This window comes from Pholis gunnellus (assembly GCF_910591455.1).
Source record: "Pholis gunnellus genome assembly, chromosome: 14".
In the NCBI taxonomy this organism is placed as follows: Eukaryota; Metazoa; Chordata; class Actinopteri; order Perciformes; family Pholidae; genus Pholis; species Pholis gunnellus.
The window spans coordinates 4,626,397-4,641,874 of NC_136541.1; the positions used below are offsets into that span (position 1 = coordinate 4,626,397).

Consider the following 15,478-nt stretch of genomic DNA (forward strand, 5'->3'; position numbering starts at 1 on the left):
TTGGCTTTAATGTGGACCGCTTTTCCGCTAGCAGCAGCTAATTGGTACAAAGAATAAACACAAGTTCTCGTTTTACGGAAGTGATGACATAAATACCGTAAAGACGGGCGGAAAAGCGCAACGCATATTGTCAAGGCCCTTCAGATTAAACAGGTTAGCTCAATTTTGTACATACTGGAAATAATCCAAGCAGCAGTAATTATATATGTATAGACATCTAGTCGAATCTAATTTATAGTTACTGGTTAGGCTTTTAAGGGATAATTATTTTAATAATAATAATAATAATAATAATAATAATAATATATATATATAATAATATATATTATAATAAATTAGATAAGAGTATATATATTTACATAATGTTTACATAAACGTAAGGAGTTCTGACAGTCAGCGGATGAGTAGAGAAGAAATGGCAAATAAGAGAAAATATATAATTTATTAGTGATTATATTATGTATTAATAATCTATTAATAAAGTAACTCAAGTTGTCAGATAAATGTAGTGCTGTACTTTTAATGTAAATGGTGTCTGTATGCATTTAAAAAAGCATCAAAATAGTTTGTCGTTTTTTGCCTCCTGCAAAAAGCAGTATTGTGTTTCAGACTCCATGTATGAAAGGAGACACAATGAGTGTGATTAGACAACCATTAACTTACTTTATTTTTTAAAGCATTTTAAGTCCCCTTTTCTCCCAACAAAATGACTTAATTCAACTGTATTCATAATATAGAAAGTTCATATTCCAAACAAAGACAACGGAAAAAAACCCAATAGCTAATAAATAGATAAATGTAAAAGTACATATATGTATGTATGTATTTGTAAATGATGCAGGGAAAACAAAATTGGGAACATTTACAAACTTTAACGTCAAGAGAAATCAAATCTCTACAGACAGATTTAAATTAGTGCAAATATCAAAACATTAATTTATTGCATAGGCACATACAACCAAACTCCCTTAACTATGACACATTTACATAGTCACTGGTGCACCCAAATGATTGCATGGTCCGCATGATACGTTGAATAAACATCTCTTGTGTGACAAGTAATTTTAGGTCAAATACTCGGTCAGTATCTGGAAAGGTCCACCATCATGAAGACAAAGGAGCGTCACAAAAGTACCACCAAGGGAAAGGATTACCAGAACATTTCCAAGGCACTGAAACACCCCCGACAACAGTGAGATGAAACTGGAAAACAAAAAGTGGTCCAACTTTTTCTCTCCTCATATCCGTCAATGCAGAGTACTGATCTGACACGTGTGCTCTCTTTCTCTGAAACAGCGTGGAACTATCTGGAATCATTATTATGTAACATGAGCCATGGAAAAAAACCACAGACTGACAGCCTGCGGTGACTGAATTAATTCAACTGGCAGCGGAGGCACTACATTTTATGATATTGACAATAAAGTTTATTTGATTTGGATCGTTCATGGCAGATACCCAACCCGCTTCATAAAGTCAGTGACCGCACCGTAGCTAAAACAGCTTCCTTCATCTCTAATAGAAACGGTTTCACCGCCGTGAATCTATCTGAGGCCATCCTCAAAAACAGCCACAAGAAGCCCGTTACACGACAGGAGTCCAAGGCTGAAATCAACATTACGGACTACAGATAACAGCATGTGTTTGGGGTATGGTTGGGCGAGATGAGGAGTCTGCATTTCCATAAAGTACACCGTTTAGAGATATTCATAAATATAACAACCTGCTTCCCTGCTTCTCCCCCTGAAATGCATGCTGGACATTCTATGGCTGCATTCAATGCGTCATAAACTGTCAAAGTACACTGAGCGAATTCTCTCAGTGAGGGTGAATTATCGTTATTTCCCTTGCAGGTGAATCTCTTGATGTATTTTGAGGTTACCCAGCACAGTGAAGCTTTTATCACACTGTCCACAGCTGTAGGGCTTCAGCCCGCCGTGGAACCGCTCGTGTCTCGTGCAGTTGTCCTGCCTCGAAAACACCTTGCCGCAGATCTTGCAGCTAAACGGCCTCTCCCCCGTGTGCACGCTTTGGTGCGTCTTCAGCCGCGTCTTCTGGGTGAAGGATTTCCCGCATTCGAGGCACCGGAAAGGTTTGAAGAGCTGGTGGGAGGCCTTGTGCTCCTCCAGCTGACACATGCGAGGGAAACCCCTGTTGCAGACCCAGCAGATGAACAGTCTCTGATTTGTTTTCCAAACATTCATTAGCGTTTTTACTGTCTGGTTGTTTCTACCGAGGATGGGATTTTCCGTGTTTAGTCCTACCGTCTTCGCCGCTGACCTCTGTGCGTGAGGCGGGGCCAGTGACGGCCCAGCCTGTTGCAAAGCAGAGTGCAAGCCCTGGTCCTGACTGACTGCAGGGTGTGAAGCGTGCCTGAGCTGTTCATTATGAACTGACTCTAAAGTGGTGCTTCCCATGCACGTAGGTCGAATCTCCACCTCTACTTTTATCGGCACACCCAAGGAAGCATCTGCGATTTGCTCTGCTGCCGTTGACGAAGAGTTACCGGATCTTTCCGTGTTTCTATGCGCAGCGTATTGCTCGGCCTGAGGGAGGAGGATCTGTATGTGCGGCTGCATTGCAATAGAGCTTTCCTCAAACATGCTGCAGGCAGGAGGAGGCCAGATCGGGTCGTCTCGCTCTGCCGCCTCGAAGCAAATACCCGCCGTTATCGTGTTGTCTGTTTGCTGGGTGGCGAGTTCGTCCGCGGGCTCGTGTTTCAGCGCCGGCCTCATGTCGTGGCTCTCCTCTGTTCCAGGCCCGCACAGGGAGAGAGACGACTTGGCTTCCAGATACACGGCACATGTATTCTGATCTTCCCTTTTATCTGAAATTGACAGAAGAAAAGAAAATATGTAAGTTAAACACTTGTGAAAATAACAACATATCAAAGCACGCAACCGGGATAATTTCGTGGGTAATTAGAACTACTTGCATCTGTAGAACATAACAGGGTTGAATCCGTAATTGTGGCTTGCGGCTATATTTCCATCAGGTTTTCCACATTGTTTGATGTTCGACTGGTAGACATTTGGATATGAAGCTTGTTCGTTAGCCCTTAGGACAAAGAGAGCTTGTGGCTATTTACTTATCCTATTTACTGGAAGATGTCCATTTCTGGAGGAGCATGAAATTACTTCTCCCGAACACCACACATGAACTCCTCATCAACTCAGTATACCATGTCCATTGCATCAACTTACTACAATAAACTTTCCACCATCAGAATTGCTTGTGAGTTTATATTTAGTCAATTCTAGGCCTAAAAATTATTAATCAATAAGTGAATCAACTTTTATCTTTATCTTTTGGACTTTTTCTCAGACAAAACAAGCAATTTAAGTCATTTTGGACTTTAATTGTGATGGTCATTTTCACTGTTATTCTGACACTATCAGCCAATAATGAAAATATAAATTAATTTGCTCCTCAGTTGGGTTGATTAACAGTTTTATTTTTGTTCTCAGATGACAGTAAACTGCATGTATTTCTGTTTTGGGCTGTTGATTGGATAAAAACAAGCAATTTGAGGATGTCATCTTGGACATTTTTTATTATTATTTTTTTAACTAACAGATGCTGCACACATCATCTACGTTAGTGATCTAACTTCACTATCCAAAATGTAATACTTTGAGTTTGGCAATTTACAGATAAAATGAAAAACATGAGTGCCTAATGTTGTACTTACAGTCTAATAAATAAGATTGTATTAAAATGAGGGATTCATATTTAAGCCGAATTTAACAGTATATCATAAACAATCGTTAAGGATCTTAAGTTATATTCTAACATGCAAAAAATGTTGTTTAAACGAATGCAAACTCTGAATTTCATAGTTTCTGGATGAGGTTTGGTTGAGATGGTTCCCTCGTGCAGAACCAGATGAGGTCTAACCGTCTCGGAGGACCTGATTCCCGGCTGCTGTTTGCTCCCGATTGACCTCCGTAGCTCGGCTCGTGGCTGCTGCTTCTTGAGCGTTGTAGAGTTCAACTTCCATCAGCTTCAAACTTCTTTTGAGCTCCTGGATCTCACTGTCTTTACGACATATCTCCAGGCGCAGGACCACACTCCCGCCCTCCATTAGCTTCGTTATTTCGGCGACCGCAGCCTTCGTTAAGTCATCCATGATGGCGGCCATCTGCGTAGCAAAAGAGGAGGCGAAAGACATCCTGCCGAGTGAAATTAAAAACACGGTTAGACGCAAATGTCACGCTTCATTAAACAGCTGGGGCTTCTGCAGTGAAGCACAGCGCCTCCCAGCTGTTTTATTTTGGTTTACTTCCGGTAAAATTACAGGGCGGATGTGACGTGGTAGGCAAACGTAGCCGTAACTGGCGTAACTCTTCTAATAAACGTGAATCAGAAATCTCCATCTCCCTTTTCAGTTCATAACAAGAAAAAATATCAAATATCAAGTAATTTATTTATTTATACCATATTCACACCAGTAAATTCTTAAACCAATTTCTAGTTTATTGTCTTTCGGTGTCAAACTGCAAATACACAATTGCACGACCATAAAACTGTATTAAAATGTGAAAAACTGGATACATTTAACTCACAAGCCGCATATGCCATATTTACATATATTATTATTATAATAATAATAATACAACGGCTCTATCTAGTTCCAAGAGAGTTTAAATTAATAAACATGAAGAAAAATAAAGAACAATAATAATAATTCTAGAAATAAAGGACAGACACTATCTTGGAAACATGTTTTTATTTCCGTAACCAAGAAATAACCTTTACTTTTGCAGACATTATATTCATCACTCATTCTCTTTCAAATCTAATATTTAACCGTATAGTTACCTACCGTTTATTTATACATATGGCCTACCATATACTTTATATAATTACAAAGTATAATTGAACGACAACTGCAGACAGGAGTGAGCTGGATATAAGATTAAGCGCTTTACTTTTTGTAACGTTTTACAGAGATAGAGCATGGAAGCTATGAAAGTTCTGGCTTTTACATGTAATATTTCATCCTCGACATGTTTCAGCAGCTCTTCACCTTTAGTCCGGCCTCTTTGTTTGCTTACATTTTCAGTTTTATTTAACTTCAGGTAGCATAATTGCAGCTATTCATTTATTAGCTTCCTGATGGGGTGTTGCATTTCGTCCATCACTTTTCCCTCATTACCTTTCAGCTCTCACTACAGTTCTTTCTCTAATAAAAAATACTTAACATCTCCAGTAGCATTGCATAGACAATACTGCAACTTATTCTGAATGAAAAATACAGCCCCGTATGCTACACATAGAAAAATAGTTTGTACAGTCAAATCACTTCAAATCAATATACAGATAAAGAAAAAGAAAAAAAAACCTTCACTGTCCTTCATTTCCCCAATCCCTCTGCCTCTCCTTCTCTTTCTCGCACTCTTTCTCCTTCTCTCGCCTCATGGTGGCTTTGGCAACAGCCTCGTCAAAACACATGCTGAGGGGACTGTTTCTGCTCGAGTCCCTCGCGGTGTTTTCCTCCCCGTCCCTCCACCTTTCCCTCTCTCCTTTCTCCCCTCCCCAGAGTGTTGGCCTCTCCTTCCTCCCCCTGCCCTCGTCTTCGCCGTCTCCCACCCAGACCTTGTCCTGCTCTGTCGGGACCCTCGCCGTGTCCTCTCTTTTATCTCTTTGCTGCTGCTGCTGTCGGAGTGTCAGGGCGGTGATTTTGCAGTGCTGCGGCTTCGGAGGCACGACCGGCACCGCTTTCGCTTGGTAAACCTTTGGATGTTTGGAGATGACCAGTTTCCTTCCTACTCCTCCTTGGCTGCTGTCACTTTCCTCACACTTTCTGCCCTCGTTCAATTCCCTCACATCACACCTGGCCTCTTTAAGTTGTTTATCTGCACTTGGCTGCGTTCTACGTTGCTCATCAGCTCTCTCTTTGTCATCGTCATCTTTTTCTTTCTCTTTTGAAACCACTTCTTTTCTTTCATTATGCTGTCCTTCATCATTGATGGCAGGATTCCTGTGAATTGGGTCTTCTAGTTCACTTGTCTTTGGTGAGTTAGCCTCTTTTTCCTCAAACTCTCGCTGCATCTCTGGGTCTGTGAGCTTTTCTTCAGTCGTCTCCGTTGATTCCTCCACCACCTCTACTCTAACTTCTGCCTCGTTTGTCTCTCCTTCGTCAACTTCCAACATTTCCTCTCCTGAAACCTTTGCTGCCTGCACTTCCTCGTCTCCAACTCTGACATCTTTGATCGTATCTCCCTCCCAAGCAACACTTGCATCCATCTTCTCAACCTGCTTACTTTCCTCAACCTCTATCACTTCCCACATAACATCCTGAAGTTCAACACAAGTGTCCCCGACTGTCCTACAAATTGCGCTATCCTGCTCTTTGTCACCTCCCTGCATCTTTTCTTCGTGTTTTTCTTCAGCTATCACTTCATTGCCCTCCTCGGTGGATTCTTCCCACACGTTATCATCACTTTCTTTTATCTCCGGCACCATTTCTTGACATATGTGCTCTATCTCTTTGTTTACCTCACTCTCCTCTCCCTCATCACGGTCTCTCTCTTTTGTTGGCTGTTCTGTTGCACTTACAGGAAAGTCTCTGAACTCCTCTGAAGAAATGTCAACAATGTCTTCCTGTGTAGCACGAGGAACTTCGTGACATGGTGGATAATCGCTGCGATGATTGTCAAACATGTCCGCCTCTTCCTCCTCGATGTTCAGGTCGGCCATGGCGCTTGATTCATCATCGCTGGGCGGTGGAAAGTCAGCGTACCAGTAGGTTGATGCCTCTGGAGGGAGAAGCTGTTCTTCGTCACTTTGAGAATCCTCCATGACATCTTCCTCTGTTGCTATGCTGCGGATGAATGACAGATAGATATATTTAAGACAGCAATATCCTGCTTTGGAAAAGTGGTTTATAAGGTTTGTCACTACAAGCGACTCCTTTCACATTACATGTCTAACCTGATATAAAAATCATGATTAAAGCAGCCTTAAATGTGCATTCTGTGATAAATACTGCATTGGTACAGGGGTACATATTGTGTTAAATGTCAAAGTTTCACCTTTCTCTATTGTTTTCTAGTTGGTCTCTTCCCTGGTGATCTTCCTCTTCCTTCTTTGTTATCTCCTCTTCTCTCAGTCCATCTTCATCCCCTTTGTCTTTCACTTCCACCTGCTCCTGGTCTGCAGCAGTTGATTCTTTACATGCAGAAAATTCAACGTTCAGGGACTGGCATTCTCCGTCCTCAGAGCTCCTTGACACAGGAACCCCATCAAGAGTGCAGCTGTCCTGTTTATCAGTGTCTGTATCAAAGGTCAAATCATCTAAAATGAAGTTAGCGGGAAGGCTTTTAGCAAACATGCTCTCATCATCCTCACTATAGTAATCATTATCATCACTGTCTTCCACTGCAGCCTCCTCTTCAGAGCAGGACTCCGCCGATCCGAAGATGGGTGAGGTCATGTAAGGCAAGCTGAGGGATTTGGTGTGTCGGTTTTGTGAGTCGATGCTGAGCGGCCTGTGTAGATTTAACTCTGTCTGGCTCTGGGCTTGTGTGTCAGGGCCTGGTTGCAGGTCCGCCTGCAGCTCTGCAGGATGAGCTTCCTCCATAACTTCATACTCGTCATCTGAGTGACCTGGAGGTTCAACGGAGAACTCGTTCACCTGAGAGGTGCAAAGAGACAGAAAAGTAGAAAAAGAGTGCAAGGGAGGAAACTTTACATTTATCTTTTCCACCTTTAAATAGAGTTCAAACCTCGTCTGTACTGTACAGATCAAGCAACACACACCTGGTGGGGGACACTGCAGTCCATGTGGTCCAGGAAATCAAAGTTATCTTGAACGTAGCCAGACAGCTCCTGGTCCTCCTCCTCCACCGTTGAATTGAGGACGTTGGAAGCATCGAACACACAGTCATCGCCACGCTGAGTCGCCTCTGGCTGACAATCAACCGGCTTCACCCCTTCCATGTCTGTAAATGAACCATGAGCCGATCTTACATTATTTATTCATGTGGTATAGACAAAATAAACTTGTATGGTTACGAAATAGGTGAAATTACCCATGTATTCATCGACATCATTATCTCTCTCAGTGTTGGAGGTCTGGCTTTTGGCTCGTTGCTCTGTGGGCACACATGGACCTTCCACCACCAGCTCCGGCTTCCACTTACATTCTTCTCTGACCTCCTCCTCTTTCTCCTCTTTCTTTTCTTTCCCTTCTTCCTCCCCACCACCACCGACCACCTCACTCCCTTCTGCATCCACGACTCCTCCCCCGTCTGTCCCTTTCCCCGTGGGATTTTTCTCTTCTTCCTCAACCTTTCTGCTTTCTTCCACCTTCCTTTCCACTCCTCTGCTTTCCCTCCTCCCCACCTTCTCTCCTCGCTCCTTACCTTCCACTCTGTCTACTCCTTCTCTATCCCTGCCCCGGTGGATGACCCTGTCGCCCCCGCCCCCTTGCAGCACCTTATATGCCAGGTTATTGGTGATATGCAGGGGCACAGTAACCATGGTGGGCCCCGTGATGTGCATGGCTGCTCTTCGGCTTTTAGTGGAGAGCCCTGGGGATCTGGACTGTAGAGTATCGCTGTCTGAGAGTCCTAAACCTTCGGGGTCGAGGGACGTGTAGGTGCCCTGGGTCCCCGTACACCCGCTCACTAACCCTGTTCCCCTGCGGTAGGTTACAGCGTATTCACTGCCACCTAACGCACCGGCAGATGCCGTGACCTCAGAGCCAGGCTGGGGGGAGGGGGTGACGAGGGGAGATATGTGGGTGGACGGAGGATGCTGGGCCGTATGTCTGGAACCTGGAAAAATACAGACAGATAAGACCGGAGGCGCAGTTAGACGGTTTACTGTTTTTAGCTGTTTAATCTGATGTGAAGGATGACTGAATCCTTATGAAAAAAACAAATGTAAACATTGTGATGCAGTTTATAGGTTATTTTGTGTCTAATGTCACCAATGTGTCTCTGAAACTTTGTTTGTGGTGCTCTAAGCATTAAAATAAAGAAATACTTTACATTTGAGAAAGTCAGCTGGAAATACAATGTGTTGTATCTTTCAATTGTTACTCTGAATAATCCTCAGGCTTCACTGCCAACATTTCACTCTGGAATTTCTTTTTACCAAAATAAATAGTATGTATGAATAGAATAGTCCCCATGTTGATGATACAGAGTAACATGGGCGTTGTTTATGTAAGGACATGTCATTTCGAGTATTTCAAATGTCCTTTTTAAATGATTGATTAGTCCTTTTTAAACTCAGTGTGTAAAGAGTTAATTCAACTATTGTTGAAATATTCATTCATTGCTCTGATTAAATCTGTTGGTAAATATGTGAGCAGCACCTTCATTTGGAAAGGGCGACATGCTGAGGGAGTCCATGCTTCTCGCTGGTCTCAAAGCAGGCCTGTCTTTCTCTGGAACAAAGAAACAAGTATTTAGGACAAATTGCATAAAAGTGGGTTGAGGATAAAGAAAAAGGGAGCACATAAAAAATGTAAACGTCCCGTGTCAGAAAGATTTTTTTAAGAACAATCGGATGTTTTGATGATTTTAAGTTTTGTTATGAGTAAAAAATTCTTAACCCTAACATGACCGGAGGACTCAATATCTGTAAGAAATTATAAATTATGATCATCAGTGTTCAACAGAAATGTCAGAGAAGTGAGTAACTTCCAGCAGCTACCAGGACTAATAACCATGACGAGCTTTTGTACCTTTGGATGATTGTTTGCTTTTCCGCCGCGGGTCGTGGAATCGTCCTCCGATGTTGAAGATGGACATCCACTTCCTGCCCTTGAGAGATCCTTTCCTCCTGAACGAGACACAGAAAAGAAGTCTCAGTATCCTTTCTTCTAAGATTCAATGATGTAATATTATAATTGCAGCAAACTTAAATGAGGTCTAATATGAGGTAAGCTTCTCTCAACGCCTGCATGGTATATGTCACGTTCATAAAATCTGTTTATTTTCCAAGCTGCAACACTGAGTATGTACCAGCTGATAATGATTGACTTCTGTATGAAAAACTTCCTATCAACCACATCTGGCATAATAAATAAATGAGTCTACTCACTTGTCAGTGCCTTCAATGATTGCGTGGTATGGTCTTATGGGTTGAGGGCCGTCTCCTGGACTGATATGACCAAAGTGGGGGAAAGGATAAGTAGAAGCGGACTTGAAAACCCCTTCGTCCTGATTGGGCATTGGTGACGGGGAGTCGAGGGACTTCCTTCTCTCATCTGATTTACCTGAATACGGCAGAAGTAGGTCAGTGGTACAGTGTTGCACAGGTAAGTGTGTGTGTTCTCGGCTTGGTTCCAGACTTCTCACTTGCTGCTCAAATAGCTGCATTTCATACAGAAGAAATGAAGTGAAACAAGACTCAGTGTTATTATCATGCCGGTGTGTTACCTTCTTCAGGAAACAGCTGAGGGACGTGTGTGAGGATGAACTCCACCACGATGGACTGAACCCGGACCTCCATGAAGGCGGCTGTACCGTTAAACCCAGACGCCTCAATGTCCTTTGACCTTAACATACAGATTCATTCATTGATTGAGGAAGAATGGAAGAAATTAAATGCATGTTGGAAGGGAAGAAGCAAGGACGAACACAAGTGAATAAATAAATGGACAGAATGAATGAATGACGAAAGAAATGGACAGTGAAGGAAAATGAAGAAAGAAACGTGTAAAAATGTGTAATATCGTCATATTAGGTCATTTGAATCATGTATAATTAGCTTATAGTGGGTAAACACAATGGAGAAACCAGCAAGAGTGGCTATAGATTTCTATTTTTTAAAACAGCCTTTTTTTAACTCTTTTCCAATAAAGGTATCTACCAGCACTAGCTCCAAAACCTAAATCTAGCGAGAAAGTCGTAGTCCATTCCGGCATCCCTCCAAAGCTACTCGCCAAAAATGAGTTCATCATAACAAACGTGAACAATGAGCATTGCTATTGTTAGTACTCACAGCTGTAAAGCTAGCAGCTTTTGGAAGACTGAGGCAGGTAGACAGGTCATATATATTATATTATAGTCCTGCGACTGCCACAAATAACATATTTTTTCTGATTCATTGATATATAAAAAAAATATTTTAAAATACATTACCCACCCAAGATTTAACAGTTAATAATTTACCCACAGCATAGTTACAAATCAATCCGGAAACACAAACGGCTTTTGTATATTTCCCTGCAGAGTCCGAGCAGATTGTGGCTCAGTGTGTCTTGCTCGTAGGAACCTCACCAGATATAGACCGCACATATATTTTTATACATAATAATGTTAGCAAACCTGAGCAGATTGGGGGCCCAGACGATGGCCAGGTTCCTGGAGTGCATGTTGGTCTCTGAGCAATATGAGGCCATTCTGACAAGATGGCGCATCAGAAACTCCAGAGTCCTGTCAGCAAGACAGTGAAGCGTCGAAGTCAATGAGTAAATAAAAATACAAGTAAACTGGCCAAATAATTTAGTTCTATGTCAATTACCTTTTTAATTACCAAAATCACGTTGTACAGGGTTTCTCAGGACTAATGGCGTTGTGAGATCTATGTGTATTTCTGTGGGTTTGCTACCCAAAGCAACAGTATAATTCTGAACCTTCTCCTACCTGGCTTCCTAAAGGTTGAGTCCCTATCTACACATTCAGAGAGTTGACAAACTGAGCAAGAGGCAGGCAGCAGGTGCATGCCCCTATTCTTCCTCAATAGTGAGTGAGAGTATCCACTGGATGGTATAACTCTCTATGGTATAAAAAAGACAGTTTTTCATGTAGGCTTGGATGGGAAAGCTTCATGAGATGAATAAAAGAGGCCTTGAGATTGTAACACTGGACTCTACCTGTGATGTGGTGGTGGTAGTTCCTTCAGCACATCTCTGATCTTTACCAGCCTCTCCTCCTCCAGCTGGATGGCCACAGCCTCCTGTAACACAGAGGTGACTCTGAATCAACAAGTAAGTACAATTTATCACCTTCATTTCAATTAAATATGGCACATAAAGAGATTTGATTAATATATACCACAATTAATTGGCAGGGAAGGTGCTTTACAGAGGTGGGACCAATTGATTTTGCAAGTCTCAAGTCTCGAGTATTTGGACTCAAGTGCCAAGTCCTAAACTTTAAACTTCAAACATATTTTGTGTTTTAGTTATTGTGTGCAGACAAAATAATCTTTGGTATCATTTTTGTTCAACTGCCGCTCAAATTAACATAACAGATTGGTTCAAACAAAGTGGATCTGGGGACTTAAGTGTCGACTTGCTGGGAATGAATAGTGTAAACGTTAGTTGATTCAGGAAATGAAATGATTGGTGGCACAGTTTGTAAATATGATTCTGTAATTGTTGGGCTTAGAGGAAGGTATGAAGTCCAGCTGGAGTCACGGGTCACTGGTTTTAAAGTCCAAGTCTTTTTTGAATTTGCCACATCCAGTCTAAAGTCATCAAATTTGTGACTCGTGTGTGACTGGAGTCAACACCTCTGGTACTTTATACCCCTGTGATCAGTCCTACACACACCGTGAACACAGAAGAAGCGGGGTGGTGGTGGTGTGGGAGGGTGGTGGTGGTGTGGGGAGGGTGGTGGTGTGAAATGTTTGCGTGTCTGAGCTACTCACAGCAAACTTGTCATACAGCTGGTATGTGAGCAGAGGGTTTGGCAGCTCTCTGAAATAAGCTTTACACAGAGAGCTGACACAGTGGATGTCCTGCAGGTACAGATCCTTGTTCAGATCCGGACTCCCGTCGCTCTCAAACTCCCCCCTGTTTGCAAGCGCACATAGATTTATACCAACACAATACATAGGCATCATTAGAACTTTGCTGCATTGTACATTTACAGATATAGTGTCAAAGAAACTTACCTCAGTTTCTGTATGTTGGACGACACTCCAGACAACCTGTAGATGCCGTCCACGACTCCATGTTTCTCAACATACTCACTGCAGCATTGCAAGACCTGAGGAACTGTGGGAGGCGATAAAATAAAGAAATTATCAATATCTTATTATGCAAAATATCTGGCACCTCGTTAAATAAGTTAGCAGGCGTATTAGATGCTGGTTCAACAAGTCCCCGGTTCGGTTTGTTTGTCATTGAACGGTTGTTCGGTTCGGTTTTGCATCTCCAATCATCATCGTATCATAACATGTTCAAAGTGTGGCGTATGAGTACTGTATCAAATCATGTAAGACAAGTTAATAAATTACATTTTTATAACATAAATGATTTTGGGAAACTGTTTTTTCCAGAAATATCCAAACAACTATTTTATGGATTGCTCTAAAATGTCGTACAGATATTCATGGTCCACAGAGGATGAATTACAGACTCTGGTGATCCTCTGACATTTCCTCCTGCGTCACCATGAGGTTCCTATTTGTGGTGTTGTGGAGCCAAATGTCTCAAGAACTACTGAATGGATTGCTACAGACATTGCTGTTCCCCTCAGCATGAATTGTAATCATTCTAATGATCCTCTGACTTTTCATCTCGCGCTCTCATCAGTTCAACATTTCAATTTGTCCAATATTTGTTCATGAGCACACACCCACACAACTAAAGACATTCCCATCAGCCTCGGCTGTACTTTGTCTTTAGTGCTATTTGGCAAATGTTAGCATGCAAACACGCTGAACTAGGGTTGTGAACATTTCACCTGCTTAACATCAAATGTTCACATTGTCATTGTGAGAGTGTTAGCATGCTGACACACATTAGCATTTAGCTCAAAGCACAGCCTCACAGAGCCGCTAGCATGGCTGCAGACTCTTGTTACTATCTAAAGGAAAATTAATTGGCAATCTATAACAATTGAACATTGTTATAGATTGGTAAGGACTATTTTCACAATTCAAATTGCAAACAAATGAATGGACGTTTCAACTGGCGTTAGAACAGTAAATATATTTTCAGCCACATATAAACGTCAAAAGTCAAGAAAGCCGTCTTGCCTTAAGATTTGATGGAGTATTGAGAAGAATAACATCAGTAGGCTGTGAGCTGTGAGTGATTTGAACATATTGACCCAGGGAAAAACATAGCTGAGAACATAAAACTCTTTGAAAGGTCTCCTCAATTTAGGACCGTGTAATAGCATTTACTCACAAGGCTCACGATATAAAATGATCAAGAGCATTCAAGTAGACCTGGTGTGGTTAATGGTGTGTGGTTTGAGTCTTAAGAAATAATTGAACAAGCACAAAAAAAAGGCATAGGCGAGTCCTTTTTTGGCCTCATAACTGCAACTGAAACCGAGCCTTTTAAAAACATGACAAATGTTCTGACCGCATAGGATGAGTAACTGACAAAAAGCTGTCGACAGTCAGTCGCGTTCAATGATTCTTTTACCAACTTGTAGGGTGACGTTGAGAGGATGTCGTTTGTGGTTTTGAAATAGTCACAAGAACAGATTGAGTTAGAACTTCTATCCTGTCAGATTGAATGAGGATATCTATCCATATCCATACACACATTTCTATATAAACATTGCACGGTTATTGGGGCGACTTCGGTTAGACAACACTGTTGTTTCTGGTGAGGTAACAAGCACATTTATTGCTATTTTTCTGTACATATCTGTGTTTACTGTGTGTTGTGATGTGTCTGTCATGAAAGTGGTTACAAAAATAAGTCTGTTCACTTACTCTCTTGAGAGGAGGCGGTCAGGTGCTCCAGCAGGTCACATCCAAACACCTTCTCCTTGTTCCCTCCTTTTCTCCGAACTCTCCGCATCTCTTCCTGTCTGCTGATCCACCTTCACATTCAGACCCGCCCGAGCTGCTCCGTTTGTGACCGTTCAGACCGACTGAGTGTCTCTGCGGCTGCCGGATGTGTTGCCCAACTCGGTTAACGTGACACTGACTTTGTAGAGGCACTTGCACATGTCACAGATTTGACCGTGCGGCTGCTTCTGTTTCCTTTCCTCAGTGCATTTTTGTTGGCTGCAGGTTGTTTCCTCTGTACGCTGCGTTGCATTGGAGTTCATATGTCAAAGCTTGCGTGTTAGGACATACTTTGGTTTATCTTCCACCCTGCAAAAGCCCAAATAACAAAAGTTTCTTTTGAGCAGACACCAGCGCCAGGTTGCAGACAACAATCTCCCCCAAAATCAAACAACAAATTGCTCTGAATCCTCAGCGTGCAAATGTGCCTCTCCACTTCCCCCTGATGCACTCAATTTATTTTTTCGAATGAAAGGCCACACCCTTGTCTCTGTACTTCTCCTATTCAGTGAAGTGAGCCTCTGAATGTTTCACTTTAATCACAACCATAAAGTCTCTCTGTGCCGGTGGACCCACCTAAACCTTCACACCTTGAGGACTGAGCCCAGCACGGGCCTGGTTCTGTCCTCTCTGCCCACATGTTACGGCCATTGCGGCCTCCTTTATTTTTTTCTTTCATTGCAGCGGAAGTCGAGCACTCTCTACGCCTGAACATATAGACTCGTACAGACATTCATACTCGCTCCCCACTGCCTCC

At 42.3% G+C, this 15,478-nt stretch overlaps 2 protein-coding genes across 2 annotated transcripts; both read right to left on the minus strand.

Annotated features, from left to right (window-relative positions):
- Positions 1 to 652: 652 nt before the first annotated feature.
- Positions 653 to 4,228, minus strand: LOC306706787 (uncharacterized protein). The gene is made up of 2 exons (XM_079174005.1): positions 3,898 to 4,228; positions 653 to 2,827 (listed from the first exon to the last, which is right to left on the minus strand). Exons 1-2 carry the CDS (start codon positions 4,169 to 4,171, stop codon positions 1,839 to 1,841), a joined length of 1,263 nt encoding a protein of 420 aa, XP_079030131.1. The 5' UTR covers positions 4,172 to 4,228; the 3' UTR covers positions 653 to 1,838.
- Positions 4,229 to 4,739: 511 nt separating this feature from the next.
- On the minus strand, positions 4,740 to 14,965 carry LOC306705722 (uncharacterized protein). The gene is made up of 13 exons (XM_079172550.1): positions 14,644 to 14,965; positions 12,862 to 12,964; positions 12,616 to 12,760; positions 11,837 to 11,919; positions 11,289 to 11,396; positions 10,398 to 10,516; positions 10,060 to 10,234; positions 9,701 to 9,798; positions 9,329 to 9,400; positions 8,037 to 8,783; positions 7,765 to 7,946; positions 7,038 to 7,639; positions 4,740 to 6,826 (listed from the first exon to the last, which is right to left on the minus strand). Exons 1-13 carry the CDS (start codon positions 14,729 to 14,731, stop codon positions 5,347 to 5,349), a joined length of 4,002 nt encoding a protein of 1,333 aa, XP_079028676.1. The 5' UTR covers positions 14,732 to 14,965; the 3' UTR covers positions 4,740 to 5,346.
- Between the last annotated feature and the right edge of the window lie 513 nt (positions 14,966 to 15,478).

Excerpts from the sequence above, each read along its gene's own strand:
- LOC306705722 (XM_079172550.1), bottom strand. The coding sequence starts at position 14,731 with ATGCGGAGAGTTCGGAGAAAAGGAGGGAACAAGGAGAAGGTGTTTGGA. Across the intron at positions 9,799-10,059 it reads ATCATTGAAGGCACTGACAA|GAGGAAAGGATCTCTCAAGG; the intron begins GTGAGTAGACTC and ends TGTCTCGTTCAG. Across the intron at positions 7,947-8,036 it reads TGATGTCGATGAATACATGG|ACATGGAAGGGGTGAAGCCG; the intron begins GTAATTTCACCT and ends GTTCATTTACAG.
- LOC306706787 (XM_079174005.1), bottom strand. The coding sequence starts at position 4,171 with ATGTCTTTCGCCTCCTCTTTTGCTACGCAGATGGCCGCCATCATGGAT. Across the intron at positions 2,828-3,897 it reads GAATCAGGTCCTCCGAGACG|ATAAAAGGGAAGATCAGAAT; the intron begins GTTAGACCTCAT and ends TGTCAATTTCAG.